This window comes from Oncorhynchus tshawytscha, linkage group LG01 (assembly GCF_018296145.1).
Source record: "Oncorhynchus tshawytscha isolate Ot180627B linkage group LG01, Otsh_v2.0, whole genome shotgun sequence".
Lineage (NCBI taxonomy): Eukaryota > Metazoa > Chordata > Actinopteri > Salmoniformes > Salmonidae > Oncorhynchus > Oncorhynchus tshawytscha.
The window spans coordinates 40,069,239-40,091,390 of record NC_056429.1 but is presented as its reverse complement, the minus strand read 5'-3'; the positions used below and the strand labels follow the sequence as shown (position 1 = coordinate 40,091,390).

At 48.2% G+C, this 22,152-nt stretch overlaps 1 protein-coding gene across 1 annotated transcript in view; it reads left to right on the top strand.

Moving 5' to 3' along the window:
- LOC112238731 (VWFA and cache domain-containing protein 1-like) overlaps positions 1 to 22,152 on the top strand; it is a 93,368-nt gene that overhangs the window by 45,578 nt on the left and 25,638 nt on the right. The window contains 5 exon segments of the mRNA XM_042321351.1: positions 1,662 to 1,724; positions 9,005 to 9,098; positions 9,101 to 9,152; positions 13,468 to 13,574; positions 20,322 to 20,448. Of these exon segments, the coding sequence (XP_042177285.1) occupies positions 1,662 to 1,724; positions 9,005 to 9,098; positions 9,101 to 9,152; positions 13,468 to 13,574; positions 20,322 to 20,448 (443 nt within the window).

The following is a 22,152-nucleotide window of genomic DNA, read 5'->3' as shown; positions in this document are numbered from 1 at the left end:
TGGACAGGGGGGGGTGTGTGTGTGGACAGGACTGGACAGGGGGTGGTGTGTGTGGACAGGACTGGACAGGGGGTGGTGTGTGTGGACAGGACTGGACAGGGGGGGTGTGTGTGGACAGGACTAGACAGGGGGTGGTGTGTGTGGACAGGACTCGACAGGGGGTGGTGTGTGTGGACAGGACTCGACAGGGGGTGGTGTGTGTGGACAGGACTGGACAGGGGAGGTGGTCGGTGTGGACAGGACTGGACAGGGGGTGGTGTGTGGACAGGACTGGGGGGGGTGGTGGTGTGTGTGGACAGGACTGGACGGGGGGGTGGTGTGTGTGGACAGGACTGGACAGGGGGGGTGTGTGTGTGTGGACAGAACTGGACAGGGGGGGGTGTGGACAGGACTGGGGGGGGGTGAAGACTGGACTGGACAGGGGGGTGTGTGGACAGGACTGGACGGGGGGTGTGGACAGGACTGGACGGGGGGGGAGGGAGGTGGTGTGTGTGGACAGGACTGGACAGGGGGTGGACAGGACTGGACAGGGGGGGGTGTGTGTGGACAGGACTGGACAGGGGGGTGGTGGTGTGTGGACAGGACTGGACAGGGGGTGGTGTGTGTGGACAGGACTGACAGGGGGTGGTGTGTGTGGACAGGACTGGACAGGGGGGGGTGTGTGTGTGTGGACAGGACTGGACAGGGGGGTGTGTGTGGACAGGACTGGACAGGGGGGGTGTGGACGGGACTGGACAGGGGGTGGCGTGTGTAGACAGGACTGGACAGGGGTGGTGGTGTGTGTACTGTAGCAGCAGAGAAGCTTACAGTGAAACACCTGCCACTTTAAGTCAACGTTTATTTAACTGTTGTTTTAGTGTGCCTCCACCTTGCACTAAATGGTGTGTGTGTGTGTGTGGGGGGGGGTACTCAGTGGACAAGCTTGCTTAAAAATTGTGTTCTTGGGTGTGTGTCAGTATGCAATAGCAAACCCAGTGCAGGTGTTAAACTGTTTTCTTGAGGACTCATTGAGTTTGTGTTGGTGCTGAGGTTGTACAAGGACATCTACTCTTGCTTCAGAATATGGGTTTATGCCTTGGGCAAACGTGTTTTTAGGATTTGTGGAAGATGTCTATTGTACAGTATGTTGCCTACACCAAACATGTCGAATGGGTTCAGGTTGTTTTGCAGGCAGTCAGCCTGTAGGCAGCATTTGACCAGCTGTTATTGTCAGAGAGGTTTGGAGCTCTTTCTTATTGGCCGATTAAATCATTTACCGCATGGCGATGTTACCGTGGAAGGCCAAAACCCCATACCACCAAAACAGGCTGAAATTTCAGGTGGTCTTTTCAAACAGCTCTTACATTAAAAGGGAATTATACTTTAAAAAAACCCATATTTTTTAATGTCACAGTATTTTTCCAACCTCATGGTGTGGAAATATACTTAAAACCTTGGGAAATAACATTTTTTGACTGCAGTGGGCCTTTAGGCAATCAGAATAAATCGTCTGTGTGCAATGATTTAGCTTTTCTTTTTAAGTGAACGGCTGCAGTAAGTCTTTCTACAGCATACTAACCATGTCTGTCTGTCTGTCTGTCTGTCTGTCTGTCTCTCTGTCTCTCTGTCTCTCTGTCTCTCTGTCTGTCTCTGTCTGTCTCTGTCTCTCTCTCTGTCTGCAGAGAATCTTCAACTCGTTTGTGTACACAGAGAAGACCTCAAACGGAGAGACGGAAGTACAGCAGGTGAGTCACTGGGTGCTCGTGTGTGTGTGTGTGCACACGCACATGTGTATTTGCACAGTATGTGTGCTTGTGACTGTCTGTCTGTGCCGCAGTAACACCACACACACACACACACACACACACACAGCCATCATCAGAGGAAAGGAGGTCTTATTAAAATTCTACAGCTGCCGTCTCATTGGCTTTGAAGTTGTCTTTGTTTTTCACTCCCCCGTTCTCTAATGCACTACACAGTGTCTGTGCAGGAAGGCTTCACTCTGACGAGGAGATGCTGGAGTAGAAACATGGCTCCTCTACCTGTACTCGAATGCAGTGTTAGAGACTGAGTTAATGCCATTTCATCTGCACTCTCCCATGGTTGGCAATAAAGAGGCTACTTAAGAATCCGAGATGTTTAAAAAAAAAAAAAAAAACGTTATTAATCCCGTCAAGCGATTCAGAAAGGCCACGTCCACTGTGTCCAGCCCAGTGTGTTGAGGGGACAGTAATATTCAGTGACTATTGAGGTTAAAGTGCGGACTGTCAGCTTACATTTTTTTTTTAAATCAATTTCTGGTGATTCGTTTAAAATCTCCTGATTTTAGAATTGTACATAGTCCACCTATTTTAGAGGACCAAAAGTACTTGGACAAATTCACTTATGTGTATTGAAGTAGTTCAAAGTTGCAATGATTTACAGCTTGTGACTCTACAAACTTGTTGGATGCATTTTGCTGTTTGTTTTGGGTTGTGTTTTTTTTTTGCCCAATAGAAAAGAAAGGTAAACAATGCATTGTGCCATTTTGGAGTCACTTGTAATAGTATATAAGAACAGAATGTTTCTTAAACACTTCTACATTAAAATCCATATGCTGCCATGACTACGGAGAGTTCTGAATGAATAGTGAATACTGGTGAGTGGGAAGGTTACATACGCACAAATGTCATAAACCCTCCAAAAATGCTAACCTCCCCTGTTATTGTGATGGTGAGAGGTTAGCGTGTCTTGGGGATGTGATATTTTGTGCGTCTAAGGTTCTCACTCAACATTATTCACGATTCATTCAGGACTATCCGTAGTCATGGTAGCGTCCACGTTAATGTGGAAGTGTTCAGAAACACTCAGCTTTTGACTATTTTAATACACACGTGAATTTGTCCCAATACTTTTGGTCCCCTAAAATGAGGGACTTTGTACATAAAGTGCTGTAATTTCTCTACGGTTCCCCCAATATGGATGAAAATACCCTCAAATTAAAGCTGCCAGTCTGCACTTTAACCTCATAGTCATTGTATCATGGAGTACAGAGCCAAAACAACAGCATCTGTTAATGTCTCAATACTTTTGGATTTTGTGTGTGTGTGTGTGTGTGTGTGTGTATATGTATGTATGTGTGTGTGTGTGTGTGTGTGTGTGTGTGTGTATATGTGTGTGTGTGTGTATATGTGTGTGTGTGTGTGTGTGTGTGTGTGTATATATGTATGTGTGTGTGTGTGTGTGTGTGTGTATATATGTATGTGTGTGTGTGTGTGTGTGTGTGTGTGTTCTTATCGGTCTGGTCACTGTTGGCAGAGCAAATAAGCTGGCACTGTTCGCTTACTGCCCATTCCTGCACTGCAGTGGTCGGTGATGTTTCGACTGCATGGTTTGGTAGACCAGCTACTACTATTTGCACTGGCTCAGTATAATATACAGTACAGTGGTTGGTACTGGATCAGTTTTTAATCAATAGGTCATTTGATAGATATGTTTCTGCCCCACAGCTACTGATCCTGAATGCTAATCCATAAAAACATCTGTGAAGTTCACAGCTCTGTGTTGCTTGTTTACAGCGGGTCATTTCATCGGGAGTTGTCGTGTTGTTACATCACCAACATTTCAAGAATGAAGTTCAATATGGGAGCTAGCATGGCGGCTGTTCTTAAACCTGGCCTAACTAACACTCTCCCTCTCTTTCTCCCTCTCGCTCTGTACAGTGAATTCAGAAAGTATTCAGACCCCTTGACTTTTTCCACATTTTCCATAATGACAAAGTGATAACGTTTTTTGTTTTGTTTTGCAAATGTATCCAACATTAAAAAAAACAGATTTACTGTTATTTACACAAGTATTCAGCCCCTTTGCTATGAGACTCGAAATTGAGTTCAAGTGCATCATGTTTCCATTGATGATCCTTGAGATGTTTCTACAACTTGTATTGGATTCCACCTGTGGTAAATTCAATTGATTGGACATGATTTGGAAAGGCACACAGCTGTCTATTTAAGGTCCCACAGTTGATAGTGCATGTCAGAGCAAAAACCAAGCCAAAGTGTTTTTGGGGCTTTGAGAAAGGGCTCTGAGACAGGATTGTATCGAGGCACAGATCTGGGGAAGGGTACCAAAAAATTCCTGCAGTATTGAAGGTTCCCAAGAACACAGTGGCCTCCATCATTCTTAAATGGAAGAAGTTACAGATCTCCAGAGTTCCTCTGTGGAGATGGGAGAACCTTCCAGAAGGACAACCATCTCTGCAGCACTCCACTAATCAAGCCTTTATGGTTGAGTGGCCAGAAGGAAGCCAGTCCTTTACAGCCCGCTTGGAGGCACCTAAAGGACTCTGGTCTGATGAAACCAAGATTTGGCATGAATGCCAAGGGTCACGTCTGGAAGAAACCTGGCACCATCCCTATGGTGAAGCATGGTGGCGGCAGCATCATGCTGTGGGGATGTTTTTCAGAGGCATGAACTAGTCAGGATTGAGGGAAAGATGAATGGAGCAAAGTACAGAGAGATCCTTAATAAAAATCTGCTCCAGAGTGCTCAGGACCATAGAGTGGGGCTAGGGTTCACCTTCCAACAGGACAACGACCCTAAGCACGCAGCCAAGACCAACGCAAGAGTGGCTTCGGGACAAGTCTCTGAATGTCCTTGAGTGGCCCAGCCAGAGCCTGGACTTGAACCCGGTTGAACATTTCTGGAGAGACCTGAAAATAGCTCTGCAGTGACGCTCCTCATCCAACCTGGCCGAGCTCGAGAGGATCTGCAAAGGGGAATGGGAGAAACTTCTCAAATACAGTTGTGCCAAGCTTGTAACGTCATACCCCAGGAGATTCGAGGCTGTAATCGCTGCTAAAGGTGCTTCGACAAAGTACTACGCAAATGGTTTGAGTACTTATTTTTTATTTTTTTATTTTTTTATAATAAATTAGCAAACATTTCTATAAACCCGTTTTTGCTTTGTCATTATGGGGTATAATGTGTAGATTGAGGGATAAAAAAAATGAATATCTATTTTAGAAAAAGGCTGTAGCAAAATGTGGAGGTACTTTCCGATTGAACAGTATATGCCTCCAGTAGTATCCACCTGTGGACTATAGGTTAGGTTATAGGTTACCACTCCTGGTGTGTGGACATTTAGTTACAGTATGTTATTTAAAATATTTGTAAAACTTTTTATTTTTAATTACATTTCCAGAAACCATGCTAAATGCACCTTTTGGTTGATAAAATGTTTGCTGGAGATTTTTCCATGTAGAAGTCTTTTTCGTATTTTTTCTCTCTCTTTTTTCTCTTCAAAGAATGATTCTTAAGCTGTTCGAATTCATCAAAAATATTGACAAGATGTACGACATTGTCTCTGTAGCAATTACGTTCCTCTAAGACTCTGAGGCTAATTTAGCATTACCAAGACCAGACCGTGCCAGCCCTGGCATTGCTGGCATGGTTCTCCCCGGGTAGGAGGCAGGTGGGAAATGACTCTTTGGCACCATGGCAGCCAAAACAGCACCAATTAGAGCTGAATCCACAGTGGGGAGGAAGCCCAAAGAAAAAAGACTGACTGAAAGACAGACAGAGAGACAGAAGCCTGGCTTTGAGACTGGCACCCTGGCTCCCCTTCACCATCTCCCTCTCGTTACTCAGCCAGGAGACGAGCAGGGTGATGACATCTGCCACTGAGTAATGACATAGGCTGGCCATCTCCACTCATCCCAGAAATGTTTCAAGTGTAATGAACATGATTCTAGATGTTTATTTGCTTTAGCTTGTGTTTTTACTGTAATTCTACAGTGCAGGTGGCTGCTCTCTTCCCAGAGAGGCATGTAAAGAAAGGTGTGTGTTACCAGGAAATGAATTTCAGACCAAAATGAAGAAGATCCCATGTGGACTGAGCCAGACAGTGGAGTGGACATTTCCTATTAGAAGTCCTGAGCGTTATGTCTGTTTGGTCCTCTGGGGAGATAAGATGGAATCAGCAAAGCGAGAGAGACTGCAGACAATGGGCAGCTAGCCGGAGGTCAAAACAGCCTATAGATAGACGCATTGTTGTGTGTGTAGCCAGAGGACGAGGTGGTCACGCCAGTCTAATAGCCCAGTCTGTCTATCAGTGTGCCTGAGCCCCCAGAGACTCAGTAGACCAGAGGTGTGGAGGCTGTAGTCTGACGGTGACATTTATGTAAAAGGCCAGTCAGGGCTCGTGGAGGGGTTTCTGTGTTAACAACAACAACAACAAAATCAGGTCACTGGAATGACCTTGATGGGCTATTTTATTCTCTGACATTCTCCCAGTCTACCCTGGTACTGACACGGGTCACAGGTAACAGTAACACGTAACAGTCCTGAACCAGAGCCACACAATGAAACTGTGTGGTCTGGGACCATCTGGTCAGGGCTACAGCAACCACAGAGCACCAACGTCTGTTGTAGTGAAGGTGGGAGGAGGAAACGGTAAGGCCGGGAGTAGTTGGTGAGGTGGGTAAAGAGGGGGAGAAGGAGGGTGGTTTTGGCTAAGGAAAAGTAGTCCTAAATCACTAAACCTGTGCGTTGCAGGTCTTTTGGTTTCTCGTTCCTCTGGACTCATGAATGGGTATTTCTCAGTCTTAACCACACCGTGCTGTGGCTAGGGCTGTGAAGGCACTCGGACAGCTCAATCGTGGTTGAGACGCACCTAATAGTGAGTCAACGTTGGTCCTAATTGCTGGTCCGGCTCAGTCTGGGAGGGGGGGGTACAGTATTTTTGGTTGCGTCCCAAATGACAACCTACTACCGACAGCGCACTACTTTTGGTGCCATCTTTGGACTCGTGTATCGGGTGGCACTGTAATTCAGGGTGACGCCGCTGGCCCCTGTATAATGACATAATCGGAGGAGCGGTTGGGCTTGCGGATTAATAGGAACAGCGACTGGCTGATTGGGTGTAGCTCGGTTAATGGGTCACAGCATATTTCTCCTGTTCCTGGCCTGGGCAGTGTTGGCTGGCTGCCGGTAGTGGAGACTGGCTGCCGGTAGTGGAGACTGGCTGGAGACTGGGTAGTGGAGACTGGCTGCCGGTAGTGGAGACTGGCTGCCGGTAGTGGAGACTGGCTGCCGGTAGTGGAGACTGGCTGCCGGTAGTGGAGACTGGCTGCCGGTGGAGAGAGGAGACTGGCTGTGGAGACTGGCTGTAGAGGAGACTGGCTGCCGGTAGAGGAGACTGGCTGCCGGTAGAGGAGACTGGCTGCCGGTAGAGGAGACTGGCTGCCGGTAGAGGAGACTGGCTGCCGGTAGATGCGGTTCTCCCAAGTTATTATTTTCTTTTCTCCAGACGGTGAGGGAATGTAGTGACTTGATTTGAGTCTTTGAGTCTTGTTTAAAGCCTACTGTGTGTTCTGAGTTTGTGTGCGTTATCAGTGCTTGTTTTGAAGGCTATGTAGCCTGTGCTTGAATGCGTAGGAGTGGGGGGGGGGGAGTTGCCACGGTCCTGTAGGTTCTAACGAGGTTGGTTCCCTGTGGGGGTTTTTCATTGGCTCCAGAGTAGGAACAAGAACCTGTTGTGAGGGGCTGCTAGTGCGCTCGTTATTAGTGTCCCCCAGGTGGGAACCCTTTTTTTTGAAAGAGGCTCCTCGATGCGTGCAGTGAGCCATAACTCCCCCTCTGAGAGCTGTAATGTATGCCTAGCGTTAGCTGACACACAGGACAGACGGGGGCCTAGTCGGGCCGAACACTAACCAGCACGATTCAATTATCTGCCCCTTCTTTAATGAACCACATTTTTCCTTTTGAGTGATTTCTCACAAGACCAGAGCAACAAAAAAAAACACCATGGCTTTGGAGATTTTCACAATTGAATCCGTAGACTGGTCTTTTTAGGGAGGAGGGTTGTTTTACATATCTTTGTCATTTGTCCGTAGCGTTTGACATTTTGGCCTTTCTCAGGCCTCCTTTAAGACGCCATCTTGTTTCATCTGTAGGTGCTACAAAACTACAATTGGTGTCATATGAAGCTGTACTTTTTGCTCTGGGATATGAGTATTTTTAATTTCATACGGGTGGGAGGGCCAAGAGACCCGGGTTGGGTTCTAGGGTTTGAGCAGAGCCTGAAGGTAGGCATGGGTAGTTCCTCTTGCTGCTCCGTAGCCAAGCACCAGTTTGACAGAGAAGGGTGTTCCGTGTGCTCACGGCTCAAGCATTTCGCTACACTCGCAAGCATTTCGCTACACTCGCATTAACATCTGCTAACCATGTGTATATGACAAATAAAATTTGATTTGATTTGGCTCCGCGTCAGCGCTTCTCAAACTATGTCCTCGGGAACCACAAGGGGAGCACGTCATTTTTTTGTGTTTTTTTTTGCCCTAGCACTACACAGCTGATTCAAATGATCAAAGCTGGACGATTAGTTGATTATTTCAATCAGCTGTGTAGTGCCACGGCAAAAAAACAACAACGTGTGTCCCGAGGACTGAGTTTTGGAAACTATACGTTGCCTTGAATTCCTCCTGGATTTGGGGACTGTGTAGAGATGGCTGGTTTCAGTATGTCTGTCAGAGCTGTATGTAAGTTGAATCATGGCCTTTTTTTCCCTCTCTCTCTTTCTTTTTCTGGTTTCTTCCGGAATCACACTTTGTCTTTTCTCTCGGGTTTCCGTACAGCCGACTGTGACTTCTTCTCAAAGTTGAAACCACATTTCAGGCGGAGTCGGGGTTCGGAGGACTTTTGATGTTGTTCACAGCTCTCTGCCTTGTTAATTCAACCAAGTATGTACGAGGACTTGTGGTTTTGTTTTATACGGGCCGTGCTCAACTCGGAATAAAGAGGAGTAGCCTGTCTGACTGCGTTTAGAACCTAGGTCTGAAGGATGTGCTTCAACCCAGCCTGACAAAAAAGAATAGGTACTCAACTAAAATATAATTGTGTGTGTGTGTGTGTGTGTGTGTGTGTGTGTGTGTGTGTGTGTGCTGTTATGTTTTCCACTAGTAATTCCACCATGTTGAGGAGAACCTTACGTATGATGTGTTCTGTACAGGATTATATCCAACTGTGTGTGTGTGATTGGTTGTAGCTTGCGAAGAAGATCCGCGAGAAGTTTAACCGTTACCTGGACGTGGTGAACAGGAACAAGCAGGTGGTGGAGGCATCCTACACGGCCCACCTGACCTCCCCCTCACCGCCATCCAGGACTGCTGCACCATCCCGCCCTCCATGATGGAGTGAGTATATACACACACACACACAACCCCATTACCCCTCTGTTTAAATGTATTTGAATCCTTTCTAGAAACAGTCCCCTCCACGTGTGGAAAATCTGCAAATTGAATTGGCATTTTAGTCATTTAGCAGGTGCTCTCATCCAGAGTGACTTAGTTTGGGTTAAGTGCCTTGCTCAAGGGCACATCGGCAAGATGTTTCACCTAATCGGCGCGTGGATTCAAACCAGCAGCCTTTCGTTCACACACGCATGAGCCGCAGTGGTGGTGATGAGCGCGCCACTGCTCAGCTCGGCGGCCATTTAATTCTCCCAGACAGATGCGGTTGTTTATGGGTAATGGAGTCGTCTGGAGGCCTACCTCCATCAATCTCCCACTACCAGCAGGAGCAAACGCACGTCAAATGAGAGAGAGAGAGGGAGAGAGAGTGGAGAGGGCAAGAGAGCTGCTTTCAACACTAATCTCTACAGCTCCAGCTGTCTACGTATCTCTCTCTCTCTCCCTCTTCCTGTCTTCTTCTGCTTCTCTCTCCCTTCCTCTATCTCTCAGTCTGATGGTGTTTTCCGTCTCTCTGAAGTTTCTCCCCCTGACTTATCTGGAATTCCTGGGTCTGTCTCTGCTTCTCCCGCAATCAGTCTGACTCCGCTCCAGAATAATACCTGTAGAATTTCACCCGGATTGAGTCCAGTCCAGGTTTTTTTTCTCAGGCACACTTATTCTGGAGGAGAGCGAGGAAGCTGGGAGAGCTAGGGTGGACAGAGAGTGAAGAAGATGATGATGGTGATGTTGCGGATGGGGTGTGGAAGGGACGCGGCGAGGGTTGAACAAAATTGAGGCTCACTTCTGAGGGCTTGTCTGTCAGTCTGATAGCAGTGCATCGCTCCCACGACTTCAAAGAATTCCAGTGGGGGGGAGCTGACTGCTCTCACTTTTGCAAAAGTTAATCTGGGAGCGTGACCGTTTTGAAGGACTGCAGAGTAACTTCTCCTCTCCGCAGGCTCTCCCAGTCCCAGCCAGGGAAGGTTAAAGATCCAAACATCTGATGTGTGCCAGTGAAATGCCGTGAGGCCTGTTTTCAGACTCGGTACCGTGCTGGACCCTCCAGAGAAGCTGGTGGCAGACCCACCCGTCCCCAGGTCAGGGTGTCCTTTGTTGGGCTTAGAGTCAGCTGCTGCTGCCTGCTCCTGGGTCATATGGCAGGTCATAGCTGGGGGTGTCGGGTGGTTCACAGGATTAACCATGTCACACAGCCGTCACGCGACCACAGTGGTGTCAGCCCATAGCCCCCCACACACACACCACGCTGCAATGCTTTCATCAGTGCTCAGTCAGGGGGACAGCTTCCAGGTCTAATCAACCAATCAATGCCTGAAAATGGCACGCGTTTCAGGTTTTAGTGACTGATCTTCAGGTACTGGCTGGATCACAATCATTTCCGACTTATTTTGAGGGGAGGACGACAAGATCCGTGTGCACGTCTCAAAGCCCCGAACTCCCGTCTCCAGTGTAAGTCAACTAGCCGCAGCGCTGTACAGATACACATACACCCCCTCCGCACGCAGACGGGACGCCTGTGGCCGGAGTATTACACGAAACACAATAACGAGTACACCTGTTCTTTCCATGACATAGTTTTCACCTGGATTCACCTTCTATGATATCTTATTGATGTCCCTTGTTACATCCACTTCAATCAATCACTATAGATGGAAAGGGGGGGGTACGCAACTGACTATTAGGAAGATGTTCCTAATGTTTGCTATACTCAGTGTGTATCTCTATGGTTACAACTACCTCAGAAAGGACAAACGGTCGCTAGCCAGCCATACAGGCTGGCGGAGATAAGAGCAGGCGTTTAAGCTGGCCAACTGTGTGTTTTTCCCGATAACGACAGGGGTTATACAGGGTTGTAAATTCCACCCAGCCATTCCTGATGTTCTTGTCTGGCTACGGTCTCCAGGGAGGTGTTGCTGGAGGAGTATTATGAGAACACGTCGTTATGACTTTCTAGTCAGTGGGACAGGAAATGGAAATGCTACAGCAGTTTTAATGTGAACTGACCGCTGGTGACTGAGCTCCTCTCCTCTGGCTGTGGCATGTTGATCCTTCACTGATCTCCACGAGGGAGAGATGGGATCGGGGGTCAGCTGGTTCACCCGTTTATTTGTTGTTGCTCTGAGTGAACTAATGAAGCCTCTGTTTTGAGCATGAGGGGGCGAGGGGGGAGGGACAGCGGGGGGGCTTTAAACCCCGGGCTGATAGGAGCCCCCTCTATCTCTCCGACCAAATGCTTCTGTCCCTATTAAGAGACCTTCCTCCGCCCTCACTCCCTACTCCCCAAATCCCCATTGAGCCCCCTCTTATCCTCCCCGGCAGTTACGCTAATCAAACGCATTGCTGTGTGCACCGATGGATTAAAAGAGGGAGGGGGGCTTGGGGGGGTCGGTCTTTCTCTCCGCAGGGCTATGGCAATACTGTAACTCACTGTGGAGATGATGTAAAACACTCTTGAAAGAAGAACAATATCCGTATTCCTTCCGGTCAAACTGAAAGCGGTAGCACAGCAAGCTCTTCAGAAGCAGTAGGAGTGCATACCGTCCACACGGTAATACAATTGATTTATTTCAATGTTCATCATGCCAAACCCTGGATAACAGGGCTACAGGCGTTGAGCACAACGGTTTGGTGGAGTCGGCAGCAATGGTTCAAAATGAAACGTTACGTACAGGGCTCCGTTGTCAGGGGAGTGTAGGAGATGTCAGTCATACAGTGACATAGTACCAATAGCGTTCTGCGGTATTCCTGTTATCTCCCCGATCGAGGCGAAGAGAACTCCTCCCTATAGGGTATTGAAACAAAGCATTGCAACCCCTTCGTCATTGAACGTTATGCCGGCAGGGGCCTCGTCACAAGCTAGCTGAGGCTTCAGATACTGGAAGAGCGGTATTGTGTGTGGTTTCTGGTGTAAGGAAACGCTCTGTATCAGCGGTGCGCTCTCAATGCCGCTTCAGGGGTTATTTCATCTATATTTCTTTATTTTCTCTACATATTTTTTTTTATACTCCTTTTAAAAGCAGGGATGTTTTTCAAGACCCTCATTTGCATGTTGAATCCAAATCGGGGCCGGAAGGTTTTCCTTCTTGCGCTCTCTCTCTCTCCTCCCCTTCTCTCTCGCCTCCCTTTCTTTCCCCCCTCTCTCTCTCTCTCTCTCTCTCTTTCTCTCTCTCGCCTCCCTTTCTTTCCCCTCTCTCTCTCTCTCTCTGTCTGTCTCTGTCTCTCTCTCTCTCTCTCTCTCTCTCTCTCTCTCTCTCTCTCTCTCGCTCGCTTTCCCCTTTCTCATCCTTTCTCCCTCCTCTCTCCTGCTCCGCTCTCGTTCTCCAGGTTTTGATGTCAAATTCAAAGCACTTGCAAATGTATTTTTTATCCAGCAACATTTTGCTTAGCCCCCGCGTGCAAAGTGTGTTGAAGGAGAATAATAATGAATGTAGCCTAATGGGAATTTAATGTCTGAAGTTCAAAGCAGCTGGTACATCAGAGCAGCTGTCAATCAAATGCACTCTCTCAAGCTCTGGGGGGGGCAGTAGGAAGAGAGGAAGGCGAGAGTGTACGTGTGTTCGGTGAGGATAGCGGCTTGCTGCGTGTGTGCGTCTGCAGGCGTGCGTATTTGTGTGTGTCAGCGGGTTACCGCTGGCCTGTTGTGTTTTCCTGTGTGCAAGGAAGGACAGAATGTGAGGCAGCAGGGGCGCGGGGTTTAGTGGAGCTGGTAAGGGAGTGCGGGATCAAAGCGACCCAGCCGCGGTGCAGTGTGGAGCAGGCTACTCCCCTGAGGACCCCCCTCTCCTCCTCTCGTCTCCCCATCCCTCTCTCAGCTCTTCATTAGGGAAGCTGAGGCACTCTGGGAGCTAGCTGCTATGAGACTAGCTGCTATGACTGCGTGGAGGTACCAGGGGGCTGCCCAACTCCTTGTAATGCCGTGATAGGGGATCGACAGGGCTTAGAGGACCCCCCCCCCCACTCACTACATGCACCCCACCTTTGCATGCAAGGCAAGGGGTGCGTCTACTGGGAATGAGAGAGGCATATATTCCACACACAGCATGGGCATCATTGAGATGGTTGCTACTGTGTCCATCAGCACTGTATGTATTTCCTGATTCCGTCCTCTCCTTGATGTCCCACTCCTTTCCTTTTTCTTTACCTCTCTGCATCTCCCTCCAGCCCTGGCTGTTTCTGAGAGATATTACTTCTATGGGAGATCAGTTTAAATCTACTCTGCAGTGGTGCCGTCGCAAATGTGATGTGTTCTGTCTCGATTCAGGTTCGACGGTAACTTCAACACCAACGTGTCCAAGACCATCTGCTGTGACCGGCTGTCCCCCACCGTCAACAGTCGAGCCTTTAACCCTGGACGGGACCTCAACTCAGGTGGGTCACCTTCTACCCCTACCACACCCTTACCACCACCCCCCCAACCCCCCCTTCATCATGTTCACCATGTTGCATCATGTTTATATCCTATACGTCCCGATTGAGACACACGGCCACAATAAGCCCCTCCCCCCCTGAGCCTTCTAGCCCACCATTCATCTAGCAGTCTTCACCTCTTAACATGGACAGCCATGGCCTTGCTTGCGAACGATTGCCATGACAACAGCAGCCCGTAGAAGTGAATATTCCTCACCATATCGTTCAATCTTTAAAGGAAAAGGACCCAGATGGAAATAATGAACTATGCCTGTTTCACACGTTATTAAACCACTTTGTGTTCTTTCCTCGCTCCTACGCTCTCTCTTCCCACTCTCTCCCCTCCTCTCTCTTCCCACTCTCTCCCCTCCTCTCTCTTCCCACTCTCTCCCCTCCTCTCTCTTCCCACTCTCTCCCCTCCTCTCTCTTCACACTCTCTCCCCTCCTCTCTTCCACTCTCTCCCCTCCTCTCTCTTCCACTCTCTCCCCTCCTCTCTCTTCCACTCTCTCCCCTCCTCTCTCTTCCACACTCTCCCCCTCCTCTCTCTTCCCACTCTCTCCCCTCCTCTCTCTTCCCACTCTCTCCCCTCCTCTCTCTTCCCACTCTCTCCCCTCCCTCTCTTCCCTCTCTCCCCTCCTCTCTCTTCCCACTCTCTCCCCTCCTCTCTCTTCCCACTCTCTCCCCTCCTCTCTCTTCCCACTCTCTCCCCTCCTCTCTCTTCCCACTCTCTCTCCCTCCTCTCTCTTCACACTCTCTCCCCTCCTCTCTCTTCACACTCTCTCCCCTCCTCTCTCTTCCCACTCTCTCCCCTCCTCTCTCTTCCCACTCTCTCCCCTCCTCTCTCTTCACACTCTCTCCCCTCCTCTCTCTTCACACTCTCCCCCCCCTCCTCTCTCTTCCACTCTCTCCCCTCCTCTCTCTTCACACTCTCTCCCCTCCTCTCTCTTCCCACTCTCTCCCCTCCTCTCTCTTCACACTCTCTCCCCTCCTCTCTCTTCCCACTCTCTCCCCTCCTCTCTCTTCACACTCTCTCCCCTCCTCTCTCTTCACACTCTCTCCCCTCCTCTCTCTTCCACTCTCTCCCCTCCTCTCTCTTCACTCTCTCCCCTCCTCTCTTTCACACTCTCTCCCCTCCTCTCTCTTCACACTCTCTCCCCTCCTCTCTCTTCACACTCTCTCCCCTCCTCTCTCTTCCACTCTCTCCCCTCCTCTCTCTTCCCACTCTCTCCCCTCCTCTCTCTTCACACTCTCTCCCCTCCTCTTCCCTCTCTCTCCCCTCCTCTCTCTTCACACTCTCTCCCCTCCTCTCTCTTCACACTCTCTCCCCTCCTCTCTCTTCACACTCTCTCCCCTCCTCTCTCTTCCCACTCTCCCCCTCTCTCTCTTCACACTCTCTCCCCTCCTCTCTCTTCCACTCTCTCCCCTCCTCTCTCTTCCCACTCTCTCCCCTCCTCTCTCTTCACACTCTCTCCCCTCCTCTCTCTTCCCACTCTCTCCCCTCCCTCTCTTCCCACTCTCTCCCCTCCTCTCTCTTCCCACTCTCTCCCCTCCTCTCTCTTCCCACTCTCTCCCCTCCTCTCTCTTCCCACTCTCTCCCCTCCTCTCTCTTCCCACTCTCTCCCCTCCTCTCTCTTCCCACTCTCTCCCCTCCTCTCTCTTCCCACTCTCTCCCCTCTCTCTCTTCACACTCTCCCCTCCTCTCTCTTCCCACTCTCTCCTCCTCCTCTCTCTTCCCACTCTCTCCCCTCCCCCTTTCTCCCACTCTCTCCCCTCCCTTTCTCCCACTCTCTCCCCTCCTCTCTTCCCACTCTCTCCCCCCTCTCTCTTCCCACTCTCTCCCCTCCTCTCTCTTCCCACTCTCTCCCCTCCTTTCTCCTACTCTCTCCTCCCCTCTTTCTCCCACTCTCTCTCTTTTGATCGAAGAATAGTGATTTTGTTTAATGACACAAAATGTGAAAAAAAATCCCCCTCCCTCGATCTCTGTTCTGCTTCTCCATTCAGTAAGAGGATGTTTAAAAAAAGACAATCATTCTACATCAGGAGGCTTTGTCGAGCCTTGCCATATGCCCCTGTTGCACCGCTGTTAGCCAATCACTCTAAATCATACCCGGACGTGATTGACGTCATACATTTTACCTCGGCACCTGAACACTCCCCGTCGACATCCACACTCCAAACAAACAACGAGCGCTATGATTGCGGTTAGACGTTATGTTATGTTTATGACCATTGCCGACTGTACTGAAGCAGCTGCAGCGTTTGCCTCAATTATTTTCTACTTCTAATCCCACTCTCGCTAATGGTCATTTCTTTTTTTGGTCTCGGTGTGGAAACACTGGCAAAGCCAACCGCTCTCTCACACACACTAACCCTTCCTCCGTTAGGACTGTAGAAACTCTTTAACAGCCCCCTTCTCTTACCTGCCTCCTCGTCTCTCACACCCTCTCCGTCCAAATTCACGGCCACTCCACCTCTGAGCAGATTAGGATGATTCATCGTCCCCCCAGAGTTTATTTCCCCAAGGCAGCCATCAGGAGTTCATGTTACCACCAGGCCTCCATTTCTCAGGCTGTCTTGACCTCAAGCCTCTAGCATTCATCGTCCCCATTTGTCTGGACCCAGTCTAAACAACCAGGAGGAGGAGGAGGAGGAGCAGGCAGATTACCCAGAGGAGGACTGAGAGGATGGTTAGGAGCGAGAAGAGGACAAAGACTGTAATAGAGGAAAGAGAGACGGTTGGGGTGCGAGAGGCAAAGAGGAGGAAACGACAGATTATCCAGGGAAGGAGAGCCAGCAACGACTGGGGGGGGCAAAGAGGAGGAAACGACAGATTGTCCAGGGAAGGAGAGCCAGCAACGACTGGGGGGGGGGGGGCAAGAGAAGGGAGCGAATAAATGAGGGCAGGAAGAGGTGAGCGATGGCACCGGTTGTAGTCAATACGAAGAAGGTGTTGGGTGACGCTTCACATCTGGTTTCTCCCTGGGACTCGTCCTTTCCTTCTGGTTCTTGTTCTCCTCATCTCCTCTGACACACCGGGGCCTTTCTCGGTGGTGGTTCCCACGTCGCTCCGTGCACTGCTGCGATGCGAGTGCGGTTAGTTTCCCAACCCCGCCCAGTGGACACATTAACCCCTCTGCACTTAGCCAAAGTGTCAGTGAGCTGTGAGGAGGGGAGCAGGGAATGGGAAGTGTGATTGAGTAATGAGTGCGGATGGAGGGGGTTAGAGGAAGCGGCGCTCCTTCAGCCTGTCGTCTATGTGGTTCTAGTGTTTTCTAAAACACTGGTGGCGGGATTAAGCGCTGGCAGCCGAGCCGATGTATACATACTCTTTTATAGACGGTCAACATCCCAAGTGGTTCCTGTTTATACCAGGCCTGGAGATGGATGAAGTGGCCTAGAACGCAGATGTATGGCAAGCTGGCGCGCCTCTGCTCAGTAACCGCCGCCGTAGGAAATCCTAGCGTGCCGCTAACCCGTATCCATTCCTGTGTCCTAGCATGTTGTAGTGGAGAGTGTGGTGTTGGTCTGGTTATAGGGTACTGTGTGTTCATGTTGTTGACTCTGTACGGTTAGTGTTGTAGTGGAGAGTGTGGTGTTGGTCTGTGTATCGGGTACTGTGTGTTCATGTTGTTGACTCTGTACGGTTAGTGTTGTAGTGGAGAGTGTGGTGTTGGTCTGGTTATCGGGTACTGTGTGTTCATGTTGTTGACTCTGTACGGTTAGTGTTGTAGTGGAGAGTGTGGTGTTGGTCTGTGTATCGGGTACTGTGTGTTCATGTTGTTGACTCTGTACGGTTAGTGTTGTAGTGGAGAGTGTGGTGTTGGTCTGTGTATCGGGTACTGTGTGTTCATGTTGTTGACTCTGTACGGTTAGTGTTGTAGTGGAGAGTGTGGTGTTGGTCTGTGTATCGGGTACTGTGTGTTCATGTTGTTGACTCTCGGTTAGTGTTGTGTGGAGAGTGTGGTGTTGGTCGGTTAGTGTTGTAGTGGAGAGTGTGGTGTTGGTCTGTGTATCGGGTACTGTGTGTTCATGTTGTTAACTCTGTACGGTTAGTGTTGTAGTGGAGAGTGTGGTGTTGGTCTGGTTATCATGGGTACTGTGTGTTCATGTTGTTGACTCTGTGACTCGGTTAGTGTTGTAGTGGAGAGTGTGGTGTTGGTCTGTGTATCGGGTACTGTGTGTTCATGTTGTTGACTCTGTACGGTTAGTGTTGTAGTGGAGAGTGTGGTGTTGGTCTGTGTATCGGGTACTGTGTGTTCATGTTGTTGACTCTGTACGGTTAGTGGTTAGTGTTGTTGACATGCCTGTCTTTTATAAGGTACTGTGTGTTCATGTTGTTGACTCTGCGGTTAGTGTTGTAGTAAATCGGGTACTGTGTGTTCAACGGTGACATGTTTGTTCATGGTTATCTATCTTAAAGTGCTTACGGTTAGTGTTGTAGTGGAGAGTGTGGTGTTGGTTGACGGGTACTGTGTGTTCATGTTGTTGACTCACACACACACACACACACACACACACACACACACACACACACACACACATGTTGTTGACACATGTTTTTGGTTGACACTGTGTGTTCATGTTGTTGGCAGTGGTGGTTATAGGGTACTGTGTGTTCATGTTGTTGACTCTGTACGGTTAGTGTTGTAGTGGAAGTGTGGTGTTGGTCAGGGTACTGTGTGTTCATGTACAAGTAAAGATACTGTGTTTAATACGGTTAGTGTTGAAAATGACTCATGTTGTTGAGTAAGTAGTGAAAGTCACCCAGTAAAATACTACTTGAGTGTGGTGTTGGTCTGGTAAAAGCCTAAAAGTATTTGTTTTGACAAATCTTAAAGTGCTTACTTAATGTTTTTGTCAAAAGTAAATGTCATTTGATACAAAAATGATACTTTAAGAAAATGACTCAAAAGTAAATGTAAAATATTTGTAAAATAAAATTTGTTTTGTACTTAAGTGTCAAAAGTAAATGTATTTGATAAAATGTACTTAAGTATCAAAAGTAAAAGTGTAAATAATTTCAAATGTCTTGTATTAAAGCAAACTTTCTTGTTTTTAAATGTGAGGACAGCCAGGGGTACTTCTCCAACACTCAGACATCATTTACAAACAACGCATTTGTGTTTAGTGAGTCCGCCAGGTCAGAGGCAGTAGATGACCAGGGATGTTCCCTTGATGATTGTGTGAATTGGACCATGTTCCTGTCCTGCTAAGCGTTCAAAACGTAGTGAGTACTTTTACATGTCAGGGGAAATGTATTGAGTAAAAACTACATTTTCTTTAGGAATGTAACAAAGTTCAAAAAAAAAATAATATATATATATATATAAGTACAGATACAAAAAAAAAACTACGTAAGTAGTACTTGAAAGTATTTTTTACTTAAGTACTTTACACCACTGGACACGGGTTCAGGAATCTGGCTCGATTTGTGTCTCTCCTGCTCTCTTCTTCTACTTTTCTCTCTTTCTCTCTCCTCCCCCCAGAGAGGAAGCTGCAGGGTGTGTGATCTGATCTCTCTGAAGATTCTGCCGTCTCCTCTGACCCAATAAGTCTGTTTGTTTAGACGGCCACTTTGGCCCTGTTCCCTGGCAGATGCTGCCGTTATATCAGCCTGCAGTGCAGCAGTACAACGAACCAGTAAAAGTTGGCATTATGTCAGCCTTTATCTGTTGCTAGTTGGAAATCTTAAATTCTCTGTATCTATTTAAAATCACTTTTTGTTGATGCTCTGAGCGGGAAGGTTTGGCTTAAAATAGCTAGACCTTGTGTTGTCGTGTGTTGCATGCCAACGGCGCCTTGTATGACTACTAAGAGCACACACTAGTGAAACGATTAAAAACCGTCTCGGTTATACAGCAGGAATAAGAGGTTTAGTCTGATATCCAGTGGGACACATGCACCCTGGGAATGTGAGTTTATGCTGGGCCTTATAGGATGTGCTCGCTTTCACCTTTCACACACAGACTAGAGGAGATATGGAAAGCTTCGCCATCTACCAGTGGGCTCTGACTGGTGTCTGAGAGACCAGAATGAATCCCCCCCGTAGGATAATTCATTTTAAAGATTGGGTGAAGGAGAGAGAAATGATAGACCTGTAAGGAGCTCGTTTCTTTGTTTCGCAATACTTCATCTCCCAGAATATTCCCTCCAATTTTGCACTGTATCAACCCTACCTCTCTCTCTCTCAGGATCTCTCGCTCGCTCGCTCTCTCTCTCTCTCTCTCCCTCTCAGGATTGCTCTCGTGCTCTCTCAGGATCTCTCGCTCGCATGCTCTCTCTCTCTCAGGATGGCTCTCTCTCTCTCAGGATGGCTCTCTCTCTCTCAGGATGGCTCTCTCTCTCAGGATGGCTCTCTCTCTCAGGATGGCTCTCTCTCTCAGGATGGCTCTCTCTCTCTCATGATGGCTCTCTCTCTCTCATGATGGCTCTCTCTCTCTCAGGATGGCTCTCTCTCTCTCAGGATGGCTCTCTCTCTCTCAGGATGGCTCTCTCTCTCTCAGGATGGCTCTCTCTCTCAGGATGGCTCTCTCTCTCAGGATTGCTCTCTCTCTCTCAGGATTGCTCTCTCTCTCTCAGGATTGCTCTCTCTCTCAGGATTGCTCTCTCTCAGGATTGCTCTTATGCTCTCTCAGGATCTCTGAGTATTAATCCTACCTACCGTTTTACAAAACTGACCTCTCTCTCTGCTCCTCTCTCCTCTGTAGTGTTGGCAGATAACCTGAAGTCCAACCCGGGCATCAAATGGCAGTACTTCAGCTCAGAGGAGGGCATCTTCACTGTGTTCCCCGCCCACAAGTTCCACTGCAAGGGCAACTACGAGCACCGCTGCAGGTACTGTCACGCTAGCAGACCAGCAACACTATCACACAGCATCACTCAGAGAAACAGCACAGTCAACTAGCCCAAAGCACACGGGCAAGAATGGAGTCATTATTGTAACAGTAAATCCTCACTGACTGCACATTCCTCACACATTTAACTTTTTGCTGGGCCACATCAAGGATATTGCTCTTGACTCTCCAAGATGGTCACCTCCTCGGCAAAAAGGAAACAGAAAACCACTCTTCTTCTATTCCACCTCCTCCCTCTCCTTTGTTCCTGTGTGGCGCAGTGAAGAGGACATATAAATAGTATTTATCCTCTGCTCTTGGGTTGTTGGGGTTTCCTCTCCTCTCTTGAGACAGACAGACTCCCTGACCACAAATGCCCTTGATGCCCCGGGCAGGAATGTGTTCCGAGACCAGTGAAGACCACTGGAATCTCTCACCAACTGTTGTGGTTTCTCTGGCTTAGCCTGGTGAAAGACATCTCTCTCTTCTCTCTCGTGTCTCTGTCGGTCTCTCGCTCTCTTTCTCTCCCCAAATACTCAAAGGCCAGTGTCTCGCAACCAGCCAGCTGGCGTTCAGCGATGAGAAAAATGAGGTCGCCCTCACCCTGGCTGGCTACAAAGACCAATGTGGACTAAAGACAAGAACCACCAAGACTGTCATTCTGACCGTCTTTACATTTTGCAATTTCAATATCTTCATTTCAATAAAAACCTTGAACCCACCTTTCCCTGAGTGTATTTTACACTCTATGATATTTTGTTTCAAAGTATTGCTAAAGACATTCTGAGCATTCCTACCTAAAAGGTCAAAATGACATATGCATATTTAACAGCAGAATAGCAGGGCCTCGACGAGTACCAACAGCAGCCAATCTAACATTTGAATATACACAATCGCAAAGAAATCTATTCGTATTTTGTTCAGATAAGTCATAAAATACAATTTATTTCAAAATAACAAAAGAGCTTGTTTTGAGTTGTATTTGTCTGCGCTTCATAGCCAAGGTTATATGGCTTTGCCATTCCAGTGAAATCAGCTTGTTCATTTAGCAGACCTGACGCGACTATATTCCCCTGACCTACTACTGTCAACACGCATATTTTTACAGTAAGAATATAACAGAATTAAATAAAGGCTGTTGCTGATTGTCGCCAGTACGAGGAACTCGCCGAGACGCGTTTATTCCAGGAAAAAGTCCTATTTTGAAACCCAGCACATCCTCACAATTTCGAGAGTTGTTTGGGAGAACAAGGTGAATTCGTTTACCCTAGAATCTGCCCTTTCCTGTAGGGTATTGCAATCGTTCCCTTCGCCGGTGCACGCTGCGCTGGTCATCAGTCTCTTCATTCTCAATTTGACAATAGCTAATCTTGTCACCCATCAGACTATTGTCAACTTAGATGGTACAATGATTCCCTACGCATGTGTTTGCTTGATTTTTGTCACAAACTGAAATTTTAGCAGAGATTTTAACATTTTAGCAACCAGCGCGTTTTCTACTGCCCAAATCGGCCGTTGTTGATTCTGCTTGGGAGGAGATGACCAGCACCCTGAGTGACGCTGATGGGGAAAGAGGGAGGGTGCAGCCTACCCATTTGGCGGTAGAAGACGATAGAACACGGGCGGACTGTCTTTTGTTGTGAAAAAGGAAGGCTGCATAATCAGAATATGACTTTGTATGGGCCCAAAAACACACACACACACA